Consider the following 14462-nt stretch of genomic DNA (forward strand, 5'->3'; position numbering starts at 1 on the left):
AAAAAGGGAAATATGATATGCTACTCTATTGGCCTTTTTGAGGTATGTTGGGTTTTTTTGTTGTTATCTACTTTATCTACTTTGATTTTAAATATTGCTGATCAGCTTGCTTCTCTGCTTTAAACACAGGCGAAATGCACAAAACCAAATTAACAGTGAGTGTATTTTAGTGTGGTTCACGTATTTACCAAATGCACATTTGCTTTGTTCTAAAAAGTGTGTTGAATACTTTGGAAGCAATTACATCAGGTTGACAAAGAACTAATATATAGAGGGAGGAAAATCCGCATTTTGGTATCTGAATATGTTGGTTAGACACTATCCTGGCATATAGATTTTAAGCTATTGCTTTTCAAACAGGGATTTGCAGTTTGGCATTTGTGAGGAACTAGTATTAACTAACATTTCTGAAGCATTATCATATATGTGTATATTATATTATATATATAAATATTTAATTTTTTTTTTTCTGGATTTGTTCATTTGCATGTATTTCTGATTCCAGTATGATTATAGGTGATTTAAATAAATGTATTCATGTGAAGGTTCCTGTTTTTTCTTTATTATTGAAAGTGTTTTCTACATTTCCTTTTCCTGTTGGGGTAGTTCTTGCCAGGTTAATGCTGGAACTTAAAAACAAACCCAAACAACAAGAAAGGTGTTGCTGGAGAGGCTCTTTGCTTGACTAACCACAGTTTTGGTTTTACACGTTTTCTCAAATCTGTACAATGGAACAGTGGCAGTGTTTCTATTAGAGGAATCACAAACCTATGTGCAAAAAGTAAATGCACGGAGAATGAGTTTTCCTGTTCTCCCAAATCCTTATCTAGGCTGCGTCTATCTCTAATTTTAATATCTGCCTCTGCTACAACTGTCACTTAGTGCTGGACTAAGGGACAACTCATGATTGTTCTGTATGGGCAGTGTATAATATGTAACAGTATTTCTAATAGTTGGTAGATAACAAGTATCTTCATTACTCTGCAACCAAGAGTTTTTTGTTTGTTTTCCATTTAGTTTTCTGGGAGAGATTGTGTTGGGGTGGCAGTTTCCTACGTCGTGGAAGTAGGAAAGAAGTATTGTCTCAAATGTTGATCGGCTTGTTTGGCAGTTTTATTACTGCATTACAAAAAGGCTCTATTTTTTTCCTAACTTAAGATTATCTTTTCTTTTTATAGGTATGTACCATGGAACTACCACGAACCCCAGATGGGCGTGTATGATTTTTCTGGTGACAGAGATCTAGAGTATTTCCTGCAGCTTGCTAATGAAATTGGCTTGCTGGTGATCCTAAGAGCTGGACCTTACATCTGTGCAGAATGGGACATGGTACAGCCTTTTGTAACAGTTACTTTGTCTATAGGGTAAATATAATGCAAAGATTTCTATCTTAAAGTAGACAAGTGTACTTGATGTATCCTTGAAAAGACTTTTGGTTTATTGTATTTAAACCTATGTATTCTGGCTGAATTCTTACAGTGCAATCTTAGTAGTTGCTTTGCTTATATAAAAATAAAAGTTCAGTATATATTTTGATGATAGACTAACTTCCTCTTATTACCTGAAAGTTGTCACTGAAATGATTCCAATTCTTTTCCCAGGGTGGTCTTCCTGCATGGCTGTTGGAGAAGGAATCTATTGTTCTGAGGTCTTCTGATTCAGGTAGGGGCATCAGAAATGACTGTCAAAAGTATTCTTCAGCAACAAGCTGGCTTACTGTTTGAGGTTATTTCCAGGTAATTCATATTCAGATGTTTCAGTTAAAGACTATGCACTCAATAAATATATATAACAAACAAAGCAGGGATGAAAATCATACACCTTCTGGCAACTGGCCACTCTTTTTGGGAATTCTTCCCTGCTGATCATCATGCATGAAATTCCAGAGCTAAAATGTCATGGACAGGATATATAGACATGTGGTGAGATAGGATGTTGGAGAGGAATCTGGGGACAAAGATGTAGATCCATATCATACCTGACTTTAGTTCTGCTTGTTGTGAGGGAAAAAAAAAAAAAAAAAAAAAAAAGAGGTATAGATAGAAACACTTGTTGACATCCATTAGTACAACTTGTGTGAGACACATTGAAATCTCTGGTAATTTTCAGAGTTCATCAGTATTTAATGTTTTAATATTTAGTAAACTGTAGTGGAAGCTGACATTTTTGAATGAGTGTAAGAACAAATCAGTTCATTAGTTGCTGCTCTGATATACTTCATGTATTTATAGATTTATACTTGCTTATATCTATCCGTTTCACATAGTAAAAACTACACACACAGTAAAACAAAGAAACAAAAAAGACATGGGTAAAAAAAGTGGAGAAGTTGTGAACCATTTATATTTTATGTATTACAGATTACCTGGCAGCAGTGGAGAAATGGATGGGGGTCCTTTTGCCAAAGATGAAGCATCATCTCTATCAAAATGGAGGTCCAATCATCATGGTGCAGGTAACTTTCTGAAAAACAAATGAATGCAAGTAGCGTGAATAGTTATATTGCTATTGTAGATGCTCCAAAAGTGTTGGCTAGTAATGTACAAAGGAGGTTCTTAACAGTTTAAGGTAGTTGGAAGATTCATTGGAGTCACTTATTCTAAAGAACTGAAGGCACTGTATGCGGAATTCAGAACGCTTCATCAAAGTTGTTCCCCAAAACTATGGAAAACATTAGAGCAAACTTAATGGAGTTTTTTTAGATCCGATGTTGATACCGATTCTCACATAAATCCAAAATACTTTATGATTACCTGAACTCTTCTGATGGAGGGTTTGCTGCAGATAGGAGCAAGAGCAGTATGAAATAAGCCTCAAACCTTTATCCAGAAGAGCTTCAGAATTTAGACTTTTTTGTTCGTAGCGCCTGATTGGAGCTGTAAATGTTTGGGGGTACAGCACTGTACATTCCTGGTATGTATTTTCTCTTAAACTACTAGATATGTAGGAGTGCATGCTCAATTTTCCTAGTATTTGACTGTAGTAAAAGCTTTGAGTTGCTTATTTTAATCTCCTCACAGTGACTGCTGCAGCATGAGATACAAGTGAGATGGAGGAGTGCCTATAAGTATTCCCTTCTGTTATTCTTCATATCTGGAATTTTAAATGGCATTTTCAGCATTACTGTCAAAGGAAATAGAGTTGGATTAAAACTTCCAGTTTTTAGTGTTAAATGCAAACTGGAATTGGCTGCTGCTCTGTTGACTTTCTTTTATTGTGCAGGTGGAGAATGAGTATGGAAGCTACTTTGCTTGTGACTATGACTATCTGCGTTCCCTTCTGAAGATCTTTCGCCAGCATCTTGGGGATGAGGTGGTGCTGTTCACAACTGATGGTGCAAGCCAGTTTCATTTGAAATGTGGAGCTCTTCAGGGTCTTTATGCGACAGTAGACTTTGCCCCAGGTTGGAGACAGCTGTTTGTTACAAAAATAAACTGTGTACACTGCCACATTTGCTGTGACATAGGCCTGAAGAAGGATCAAGCAACCATAGTGTGTTCCATTTGATGGAAGAGGAAAGTTGATATTGTGAACATTTAGATACACAGATTTGGCAAAATAGGCTTAAGGTTCAAGAAACACATTCAAAGATAGATCTTTCCTTTTTTGTTTTGTTTTGTTTTGTTTGTTTGTAGCTTCTTATAAGTGTTATTATCTTTACAGTCAAACATATAATCCTAGCAGAAATTCATTTTTTATACATAGATTGAAGTTAAGAACACTTTCATGTGTATTATTCATGTGACAGTGAGCTACCCATGGGAGTAGTTATTTCTGTTTCCCGTGTCTTGAGCCACTAGGGTTGCCCAGAAGTGAAACTCCTCATTACAGACTGCCTAACAGGAAGACCGTTCTTCCCCATCCTCTTGCTACCACAACCTCAGGCCAATGTGTTACCATGACTTGTAGTAATTCTGATACATCTCAGGGTTTTTGGCGCCAGGATGTCGTTCCTGAGAAGAGCTGGGTTTTCAGAGAACATACCTCAAAAAAAGAGATGTGCATGCTTGCATGAATTCATGTGTGCATTTTAAATAACTTAAGCAGTAGAATGAAGTATATTGATTCCTACATTTTTCCAAAGTATGTTTCTTGTTTATGTTTTTACTAGATGTTAGAAGGGAGGTGTGACACTTATTCCAGTAAAACAAGAACTGAAAAAGTGAAGGATATCACAACTCAATCTTGCTTCTATCTGTTTATAGGTGGAAATGTCACAGCAGCATTCCTAGCTCAAAGGAGCAGTGAACCTACAGGCCCTTTGGTATATTTTTTAATTTACATTCTTATATAACTCCTAATCTTAGTGGTTAACAATACAGGAGTTGACAACAGTGGACAGTTTCTTAGGAATGTTTACAAAGATGTCATTTCTAAGTCACTCGGAAAAGCTGAGCAGAGGAGTTTCTTTGTGTGTTTGTCAAGTCCACGTTAAGTGTTCTGCAGATATTCTTTTGGTCCCAGGAGATACTGATTTTCGGTATTTTTCCTTATTAAGACAAATGTTTACAAAGCAGCGGAAACAGTTAGTATGATTAGATGCATTAGTCATGTATGTGGGTGGGTGGAAGGTAAAAGCAAAATTAAAAGGGCAGGTTAAATGTTGCTTCCTGTTTTTGGTTACTCTAGAGTTTCTACTCAACCTGTAATGGGATGTGAGATTATTGGAAGCCATTTTGACAAGAGAGAAGGCCCTTTAAGGGGACTGTTTTTGTGCTGTAAAGTCATTTGAGATGCTACTTGAGTGTTTGAAAGATTTATTACTCATTGCATCTAATATAATCTACAAACATTGCTCTGCAGAGAATATGTTTGTTCCATCATTTATTTTTATGCCCACCATCTGAAACATAAAGCTTAACAGGTTCTGAGGATATCTGTGTTCTTTAGTACTTACGCAGTGATTTTCAAAGTGCATGTGTAAAATTATAGACAAGATAAGTTTAGTCTCTTTGAGTCATCTACTAAAAAGGACTGATTTAAATGTATACTCTGCTGTATTTATAAAAGTTTAAAAATAGTTAAAACAATTCAAGGTACCTTTTTATCTCTTGCAGATAGTAATCCAAGTCACAATTCACTCTGTTCTTGCACTCTCTTTATGTTTTTCCCTTCCTCTTTTTCCCTTCCTCCTTTCAGGTTAATTCTGAGTTTTATACTGGATGGTTGGATCACTGGGGGCACCGTCACGTTGTTGTACCCTCACAAACTATAGCAAAAACACTTAATGAAATCCTGGAACGCGGTGCTAACGTCAACCTGTAAGTGTGCATTCAGTGAGGGGTAACTGCGGAGATTTTTTTTTCTTTCCCATTTCATTAAAATCTGATTAAAGTAATGGCTTTTTTTGGTTTGTTTTAGGTACATGTTTATAGGTGGAACTAACTTCGGCTATTGGAATGGTAAGAAATTATTTGAATTAATCTGTGATAGAGTGGAGCTGTGTAAGTACTAAATAGAATCACAGAATGGCCTGGGTTGAAAAAGACCTCAAAGGTCATCTAGTTTCAACACCATGTCACGAACCACCAGAACAGGCTGCCCAGAGCCACATTCAGCCTTATCTTGAATGCCATCAGGGACAGGGCATCTACAACCTCTTTGGGCAACCTGTTCCATTGCGTCACCAACCTCTAAGTGAAAAACTTCCTCCTAATATTTCACCTAAATCTCCCGTCTTAGTTTAAAACCATTCCCTCTTGTCCTGTCATTGCCCACCCTCGTAAACAGCCGTTCCCCCTCCTGCTTATATGCTCCCTTCAAGTGTTGGAAGGCCACAGTGAGGTCTTCCCAGAGCCTTCTCTTCTCCAAGCTAAACAAGCCCAGTTCTCTCAACCTTTCCTCATAAGAGAGGTGCTCCAGCCCTCTGATCATCTTAGTGGCCCTCCTCTGTACTCATTCCAAGAGCTCCATGCCCTTCCTGTACTGGGGTCCCCAGGCCTGGATGCAGTACTGCAAGTGGGGCCTTACAAGAGCTGAGTAGAGGGTGACAATCACCTCCCTCTCCCTGCTGGCCACCCCTTTTTAATGCAGCCCAGAACACAGTTGGCCTACTGGGCTGCAAGCGCACACTGCTGACTCATGTCCGGCTTCTTGTCTACCAGGACCACCAAGTCCTTCTCCACAGGGCTGCTCTCAAGGGGTTCTTCTCTCAGTTTGTATAAATACCTGGGATTGCCTGGCCCAAGTGCAACACCTTGCATTTGGCCTTGTTGAATCTCATTAGGTTCATATGGACCCACTTCTAGTAATGTTCTGTAGAAGTGTAAGCTATTCCTGCCTTCACATGGCAAAAGATGATTGCATTAGCAGTTCTCTGTCTATTGCCAGTATTTTCTGCTAAACACATGGTATTTACCTTTGCAAAGGGTACTTTTACTTTACTCAATACTGTGACGCAATTGAAACATGAATAAATTTGCTTCTCTTCAGAATATTTCTGAAGACATTATCACAGCACTGTGAGGTCAGAAGGATGCTGTTCTCCATAGAGAATATATTATCAGTGCTGAATTCCAAACATCAAAGTCTACATTGAATCTAAAAGTACACAGACTGGCTGTGTTTAGAGAAAAATTCTGAAAGTTGATCCCCTTGGGAGAGAAAAACACAACTCTTTCACCATTTTTATTAATCATAATTTCCTGACTTCTTTTAGGTGCTAATATGCCTTATATGTCACAACCCACTAGTTATGACTATGATGCTCCACTAAGCGAAGCAGGGGATCTGACTGAAAAATATTTTGCCTTGAGGGAAGTCATTGGTATGGTGAGTATCCCTAGTACATGTTTAGAATGGTTCTTTGAAATATCCCAGATCCGCAAACTTTCTTGCACTTTTGTTGGTTACAGAAGGAAAAAAAGCAGTGAATTAGAACAAGGTCACTAGGCCAACCCAAACCCTTGTGAAAAAGGAATTGCACCTTTCTGATTTTTCCTACTGTTCCAAAGATTCCCTCCTTACTTCCAAAGGAGATACAGCTGTGGGTGTGACACTGCAATGATACACCTCTGCTTTTTTGCTGGGTTTTCTTTCAATTTGAGGTCAGTAAGTTGAATTGGCTCAGTGGATCAGAGGACTGGTGACAGAAGGGGAGCAGAGGGACACAAGAAGCATTTGTCTGGGATTAGAGATGGAGGACAAATTAACAGGGATTTTTCCTTGCCGTGCTGACCAGGTTCTCAGTTGGCTCAAGTTGGTCACTTGATGTCAGCTGATAGCACTGCAGCTTTATGCTTTGGCCGTCTGTCTCCTGCACTTCATGTTGTTCTTTTGGGTCTTGTAAGTAGGAGAATGATTATCCAAGAGAATGTGTCTTGCTTTAGAGGTGCCACAAACTGTAGATCGTGGGTGGGACCAACTTTGCCTTTGGTATAAAAATATTTTGAAGTGAATAGTATCTCTACAAACTCAAGTGTGAAGTGAAATATGGAACCTTTATCTGGATTTTGAATGGACTTGTATTGGAGGCCATTCAGAGAAGGCTTAAAGACGAAGTCCTTGGGAATCCTGAAGTTTATACTCTCTTCTCTCCCTGCTACATGGCAAAGCATTCCTATTCATAAGCAGGCACTCTTTTGGTGAGAGTAGGTCTCCTGAAGTTGTATTATCTTTAGGGTAAAGCACACCTTTATCTCCCCACCTGTAGGGGGCCTGGTGTGGAGTGTTTTCTTACATTTCTCCATTATTCCTAAGCTTTACATTGATGGGATAATGCTGAGTCTTTTGAGGGTATCCTCTAGGCTGGATACAGCTTTTTCTCAAGAGAAACTTGTGTTAGGTCATTGTACAGTTCTTTTGGTATAGTTTGTTTCCCTCTTCCATATCCATAGGATCTTGGTGAAGGCTTCCTGTCTCTGCTATGTCTTCTCACCCTGTGATAATATGTCTACTCAGTGCAGGTTGAGCTGATGTTGATGAAAGAAATTGAAATTGACGATAACTAACAACTGCATTCAAAACATTATCTGTGCTACCAGGCTAACTCATTTTAATCATTAGTCTTAAACAGTTGGTTTCAGTTAAGAAATGTAATAATTTTTTGACTGAAACTCTTCTCCTTTCTTTCAGTAGCTGGCAGCATTTTTTCCATTTGGGCTAAATTTTTCTACTTCTTCTTTCTTTTTTGGGACGAATATATTTCTTGTTTTGTTTTGGCATGATGTTGTTGTTTTTAAGGCTTTTGATTATTTTCAAATATAAAAAGGAAGACATAAAACAGTTACCTGTAATATCAATTAGTTTTAATAAGTTGTTAGTTGAGTTTGACATGGAGATGCTAAGAACTGTACTGCTATTTGTTTAGAAAGCAATCAGACCAATTGAACAAGCAACATATTATCTTGGTGTGGAGAAAAGCTTTTGAGCGTTGGTTTTATATTTTATATACCATATTAAGGCCAACAAATCATGTTTTGTGCAAAACCTTCCAAGTTAAAATAAAAATCCCAAAGAAGAATGGCCTTTGAGTAAATGAAAGAAAAGGTAGGAAAAGCAGACATAAAGCAAGGAACAAATAATGGGAAGAAAGAGAGGGAAGTGGTACGGGAAGAAGGGAAGAAGATTGTAGGCTCAGAAAGGAATGGGGCTACAGCGTGTGGCAGAGTCCTTTTCTAGATTTACCTCTTTTGAAAGGTGTCCAAGAAAATGATAGACCCCTTTCTAGTAATGCTGTGATTATTGCTAGAGTTGTGGGGCAAGTAAGCAGAAATCACTTGGGAGGGTGCTTCCATGACAGGTTTCTATGTGATGGCAGCTATGTAGACCAGGAGCAGAGGGAAGGATGTGAAGGTTGCTCATGAGTTTATGGAGCTGCTGGGGAGGCTTATGGTTTCTGTGGCTGTGGGTTTGCAAGCTTCAGGTCTCCTTGGACTTTTAAAAAAAATTTTTTTAATCACTTCCACATTTGTTTCTACGTTAGCTTCCTGCTGGGTTGGCATGCTGAAAACAGCTCAGTGAGTGCCTGACAATGTGTGTAGTAGGAATACTGGACAAAGAAAAGTGGCCCATGGATGCTGCCTAGGTTGCTGTGAAGCTCTGCAGGTTGGAAGGCTGATGAGGATACCAGAACCAGAGATTAAAGGAGGAAAGCAGGTCCCAGGCCTGGTGCACATATCAGATGGATGTGTGCAGGTGGGGTGAGAGATGGTAAACTCTGGGAGCTGAGGTTCACTTGTGTGTGAATCAGTGCCAGGACTCTGGCAGCACAAAGGGCGTGCTCTGCTTGGGGTGGAGGCTGTAGCAGTTCGCTCTGTCCCCTGAGTGCTCACAGCATGTAGAATGGTGGAACTGTAATGAGCTGGCTGACTTATTTGGTTTGTGAGAAGTCCAGCATTAAGCTATTAAAACTCTCTTTATCTAAGTTTTTCTACAGCCTCCTTTTTCTGTGAACCACGAGGGATTAGAGGGTGCCCAGCAGCCTAGTAGCAGCTAACAATGTTATTTTCCACTGACTGTGAGGTTTTCACAAGTATTTCTAAAAGAAACCTGCCCAGGATGTAATAGACTAGCAGGCATGTATACACATGCATGTGGAATATAATAACACTGAAAAGAAAAAAGTAAGAGGGTAATAATTCCCGTATGGAAGTACTGATGAAGAAAAGTGGGAGAAACAGATGGGAATACTGCCCTACAGACTTGGAGAAAGGTTAACTCTAACTCCATTGATCTGTGGATGACTCCAGGTCTGATAGAGATGGTAATGCACTCTATAGCCACAGGAGGGCTCCAAGAATTCTTGGACAGCTTTCAGTTTTCTGTCTATTTTTGGGGGTTTTGCTGTTTTTTTTATATTGTTACCTCAAGTTCAGGACTTGCAAAAAAAACTATGTTTACTGTAAGTGATCCAATCAGATTTTTGTTTTAAAAAAACAAAAAAGCCTCCCTCTGAAACTGGGTGCCAGTGTAATCCACTAGCACAATGAGGCTATAATACTCTCAGCTGTAGTTCTACTTCCGTAAGTCGTAAAATGAAAAGCAGGAGTTCGGTGAAGACATGTTTGTATTTAAGTTTAATGTCCTTTTTTTTCCTTCCCTTCTCTTCCTAGTACAACAAGTTACCAGAAGGTCTGATCCCTCCAACAACGTCCAAATTCGCCTATGGGAGGGTTCGCCTGCAGAAGGTAAATTGACATCTGTAATATACTAAGTGTATCTTTCTGTAATGTTGCCTGTTAGGTTTTGTTTTTTTTTTTAACATGTGTTTGAAAGTGTCACGGCAGTCTCTAGATATCATACGGAATAGGAAGGTAAACCTCTAAAGCAAATTTTCAGGAAGGGTAGGACAGAGCTTGGGAATTAGAAACCATGCTCTTGCTGGAAAATGATAAATGTATGTTATCTAGACATTACTGTGATTGCTGTACTAAATACTGCAATTCATAACAGTTCAGTTTTTATTTATGTGCTTAATTTGGCAGCCACTGATCCAATCGGCAATTTATCTGATTTGTTATGCACTGCAGCTGAAGTGTTGGAAAATTTGGTGGTGATAAGGCTTCGTAGATGTTTTTCAAGTCATCCCACTCAAGTGGTGGGCAGGAATCAGTTCTTTGTAAAAGTGACACAACTTTTGAATTTCTTACAAATTTATATCATTTTCATCAATCTCTGTGTATCTTCAAACCTTTTAGGTCAGGGTTGCCATATGAGGTTTCACTGTATCGGTTACATTTGGTAGTGACTAATTTTATACTGTTATCTGTACACCTACCCACTTCTGCTGCTATAGTGGGTTGCAGGCACTCAAGAACCTTGTAATCAGATTTTGCCTCTGCTGTTTATCATGGTTTATGCCTTTCAGATAGGGCAGTCCAGTTTCGTGGGAATTATCAGTTTTCTATTTCCTGTCTCCAGGAAATGAAAGCTGCAAAGCATCTGGACCAGAAACCTGTCTTATAGACATGTGATCAGGGTAAATGACTAAACTGGCTCAAGTATCACAGCTTTGACCTGACCATCACACTGGAAACCCTGTTTCTTTACCTTCTACCTCCATCACTTCCTGCTTGTTTGAGGAGGTGTGTTTTCTTCTGTACCCAGCAATTCTAGAAAGCAAGATGGCATCCATAAATTGCCAAGTGTGAGATTCCAATCATTGTCTGCACATATATTGCCATCTGTACTGAAAGCCTCTAGAATTGCTTTCTGGTAAGAAAGTTGTTTGTTATCTGCAAACTCACTGTTTAACTTCAGCCACTGTTTCCTCCTCTGCTTGATTAAAGTGCAACACATGACAAGTCACAAATCAGTGAGTGTTTGTACTGTTCCTACCAAAGCTGTCCACTCCTGTTGTGACAAGGTTCAGTGCCCTTTGTCTAGAGAAACTGAATGTATTTAGGTGACTTGTCAGAGAAGAAACGTTGGAAATAATGTAACTTTGCTTTGATAATCAAGGAATTGGACTAAATGATCCTTGGGGATCCCTTCCTACTTAGGAATATTTTATGATTCTACAATAGTAGTCTTCTCGGCTGTATCAATTAGCACTGACAGTGCTGTAACATGCACTATATGAAAGCTTCACTGTGCAGTTGGGTTTCAGCAGTTAGTTGTTTATTCCAAGCATCAAATCCACTGCTGTGAACCAACTCTTATGACCCTTCTGCAGAAAGGAACAGGGAACAGACTCCAGAGTATTTTCAGTAGATGCATGGCATGCCTTACAGAGGCTTGTGTAATTTATAGAGCAGGTTACTTTCTAATTTTCCCACAAGATATTCCGGAACAATTCAGTACTTGACCAGTAGCTCGTTATCTCTACTTGAGGAGGAGAGGTCTTTGTGCTACTACTACTTTTTAGATGTTTGCAAATAGGTTTCCCTAGCTCAAATTGATTTGTGAACTCAGCCTAACTGTAAGGAAATAAAGCAATGATACATCCTCACCCATCCAGAGGGGAAAGAAAGAGAGGATCTGTTTAAAAAATAGACCTAGGGATGCTCCCATTGCTATGGGAGAGGACAGAAAAGCAGGCAATGAGGAAATAGCTTGTTGCAGCAATAGAAAGAAGTGTTGATGGTAGGGAATGAGGACAGGCAGAGGTTCAAGCACTGGAATATGCTCCCCAGGGAGGTGCAGAGCCACCATCCCTGAACGTGTTTAAGATCCATTTGGATGTGGAGCACAGGGACGTGATTTAGCAGAGAGTTTTTAGGGTAGTATGGCTAGGTTGCAATTGGACTTGATCACCTTTAAGATCTTTTCCCACCTGAGCAATTCTATGATTCTAGGTAGAAAAGCAACAGATGGGCTCAAGAACTTTGTGCAAGAAGTCAAAGCTTAAGTCCCAGAACGTGGGAAATGTCCTCTGCAGATGCAAATGCAGGTGTCTTCCTGTCCACAATGTACCTGGTGTCCTTGAAGGCTTGAAAACAGATGGTAGTTTCTGATCACCATTCAGAGGGTCCTGAGGAGTGCTTGGTCTCAAGGAAATGCCTGCCCCAGCACTGTGGACTGCAGACTTGTAGATCTTGTAGTTGTGCTTGCTTCTTAGGCTGTGAAGAGCTTAAGAAGCAGCTATGAGTATAGTAGCAGGCAACCTGAGAGGTTTGAGTTAGGGACAGAATTTGGGGTATGCATAATTTAAGCAGGCAAGGTGCTGCCAGTAGTTGATACTATTCCTGTTGCATCTGTTTTCTTTCTTTCACTTTTGATCTTTCACTTCGGTTTTGAAAATTTGCTCTGGAGGATCAAAAAGTGTTGCTGTTATTTGTTAGTCATCTGGTGGTTGGGTTTGTTTGTTTGTTTCTTCTTATTTTTAGAAATTCTTGACCAAGTTCCAAGTTGGTAGTTTTCTAAATTTACAGGTTTGGTTTTTTTTTTGTGAAACAGAATCAGTGGGAACCTGCAGCAAAAGCAGACCTTGGTTTTTGTTTTCTCCACACCACTTAAGAATGATAAGCTTAATAAAAGATTGCAAAGAAATGAGTTTCTACCAACCTAGTACATAAGTCAAACACACAACTCACTTACATGCTGAACAGAAGCCTCCTTGATAGCATGAGCTTAGAAGAACATCAGACACATCTACAGGCTAATTCTCAGTTTGTGAAGGCCCAAAGCAGCACTCATTGCCTGTTAGTAGGCTATTCAAGTGACCACGTATAACTTAATGCCTTTTATGTTCATTTTTAATTTTGTTGTCCACCTGTAGCCTGGGCTGTTAATGCCTGTAGGTTTATTCTTTAGTTCCATAAACCTTATAGAATCTGTGCAGAGATGCTCATGGCTTGTTTCAAAGTTGATGTACAAGATCCAATGGTTCAATCTGCCATGGCCTACTGGACCCTGCATTACAGTTTGGGGAATTTTACTCTGTGAAAGCTGATTGTCATCTTAAGTGTTTAAGGTGAAAATGTGGGAGCAAGCTGCCGTCATGCGAAATTTGGTAGCCATCACTTGACAGACAGCTTTTTACCTTGATGAAGGTATTTAGCTGCGGACTACTGAGAAAGAGCCAACCTTCGTGTAGTGAAGGTGTTGCCCTTTGTGTGCTTGCTCTCTTGTTCCTAGTTACAGCTAAGTTCATTTACATCTGTGTCTACATACTGAAGAAATATTTGCAGATGCACAGATAATTCATGTCTACTTCTGTCATATATAGAAAGACTTTAAACCAGTGTATATTACTATATATTTTATTATTTCAGCAATTTTTTTTTTATATATGCAGTGCAAAAATTTAATATCTCCATTATGTGGCTAGCCTAAGAAGTTTATATTGCTGTGGATGCATGTAGAGAGTTTTCTCTTTATTGTAAATGCCTGTTTTGGGGTTTTTGTTTGTTTGTTTGTTTTTAAATAAATTTTAATTATTTTTACTGTTCTTTTTGTGAGCATTTGAAAGCAAATCTGCATTTGAGAAGAACTGGGATGCATGGTGTATAATTACCACAACTTTCAGAGAAACAGTCTGTCATCTTACACAAACAGTATAAATGCTGTTGACTTTTTGAGCTTGTTAAACATTATGCATATTGGTACATCTTGAGGAACATCAAATTCATAGTTGATTTTCAGACAGGGTTGTAGATGAGCAGAAAAATTTTATAAGCACAAATTTAAGTTGGAGATGGCAACAAAAAGCAATTGTACATAGTTGTACATACGTACCTTTCTTATTCAACAAGGTAGTTAAGCATGTGACTGGCCTGTACTTTGCTGCTTGTCTCATTAAAATCAGTCCACCTATTTATACGCAACATTAAGTTACAGCCTTAAAGTATCTAAAACCACGTTACATTTAGACTGAATTTTACCGCTTTTTCTGTGCTGCAGGTGGGCACTGTGGTGGAGGTTCTTGACAGGCTGTCACCTTCTGGACCAGTGAAAAGCACTTACCCGTTAACCTTTGTTCAGGTCAAGCAGGTAAGGATTCCCCTGTTAGGCATTTTGCTGCCATTTTGCCAAGTCTATTTGAACAACCCTCCATTGTATGACTGCTCTTATTTCCAGTG

At 39.1% G+C, this 14462-nt stretch overlaps 1 protein-coding gene across 6 annotated transcripts in view; it reads left to right on the top strand.

Moving 5' to 3' along the window:
- The window catches only part of GLB1 (galactosidase beta 1), a 40093-nt gene that overhangs the window by 14200 nt on the left and 11431 nt on the right, over positions 1-14462 (top strand). For 4 of the 6 annotated variants that reach the window (XM_085540464.1, XM_015854157.2, XM_085540462.1 and 1 more), the window contains 10 exons: positions 1179-1329; positions 1602-1662; positions 2361-2455; positions 3223-3403; positions 4206-4264; positions 5140-5261; positions 5362-5402; positions 6659-6771; positions 10053-10127; positions 14284-14373. In XM_085540464.1, coding sequence (XP_085396590.1) covers positions 1179-1329; positions 1602-1662; positions 2361-2455; positions 3223-3403; positions 4206-4264; positions 5140-5261; positions 5362-5402; positions 6659-6771; positions 10053-10127; positions 14284-14373 — 988 coding nt within the window. Of the gene's footprint in view, positions 1-1178; positions 1365-1601; positions 1663-2360; positions 2456-3222; positions 3404-4205; positions 4265-5139; positions 5262-5361; positions 5403-6658; positions 6772-10052; positions 10128-14283; positions 14374-14462 lie in introns of all 6 variants that reach the window. The other 2 variants (XM_085540466.1, XM_085540465.1) reach the window with 1 other exon arrangement.

Source organism: Coturnix japonica, chromosome 2 (assembly GCF_054131305.1).
Source record: "Coturnix japonica strain WE chromosome 2, WE-NBRP24, whole genome shotgun sequence".
In the NCBI taxonomy this organism is placed as follows: Eukaryota; Metazoa; Chordata; class Aves; order Galliformes; family Phasianidae; genus Coturnix; species Coturnix japonica.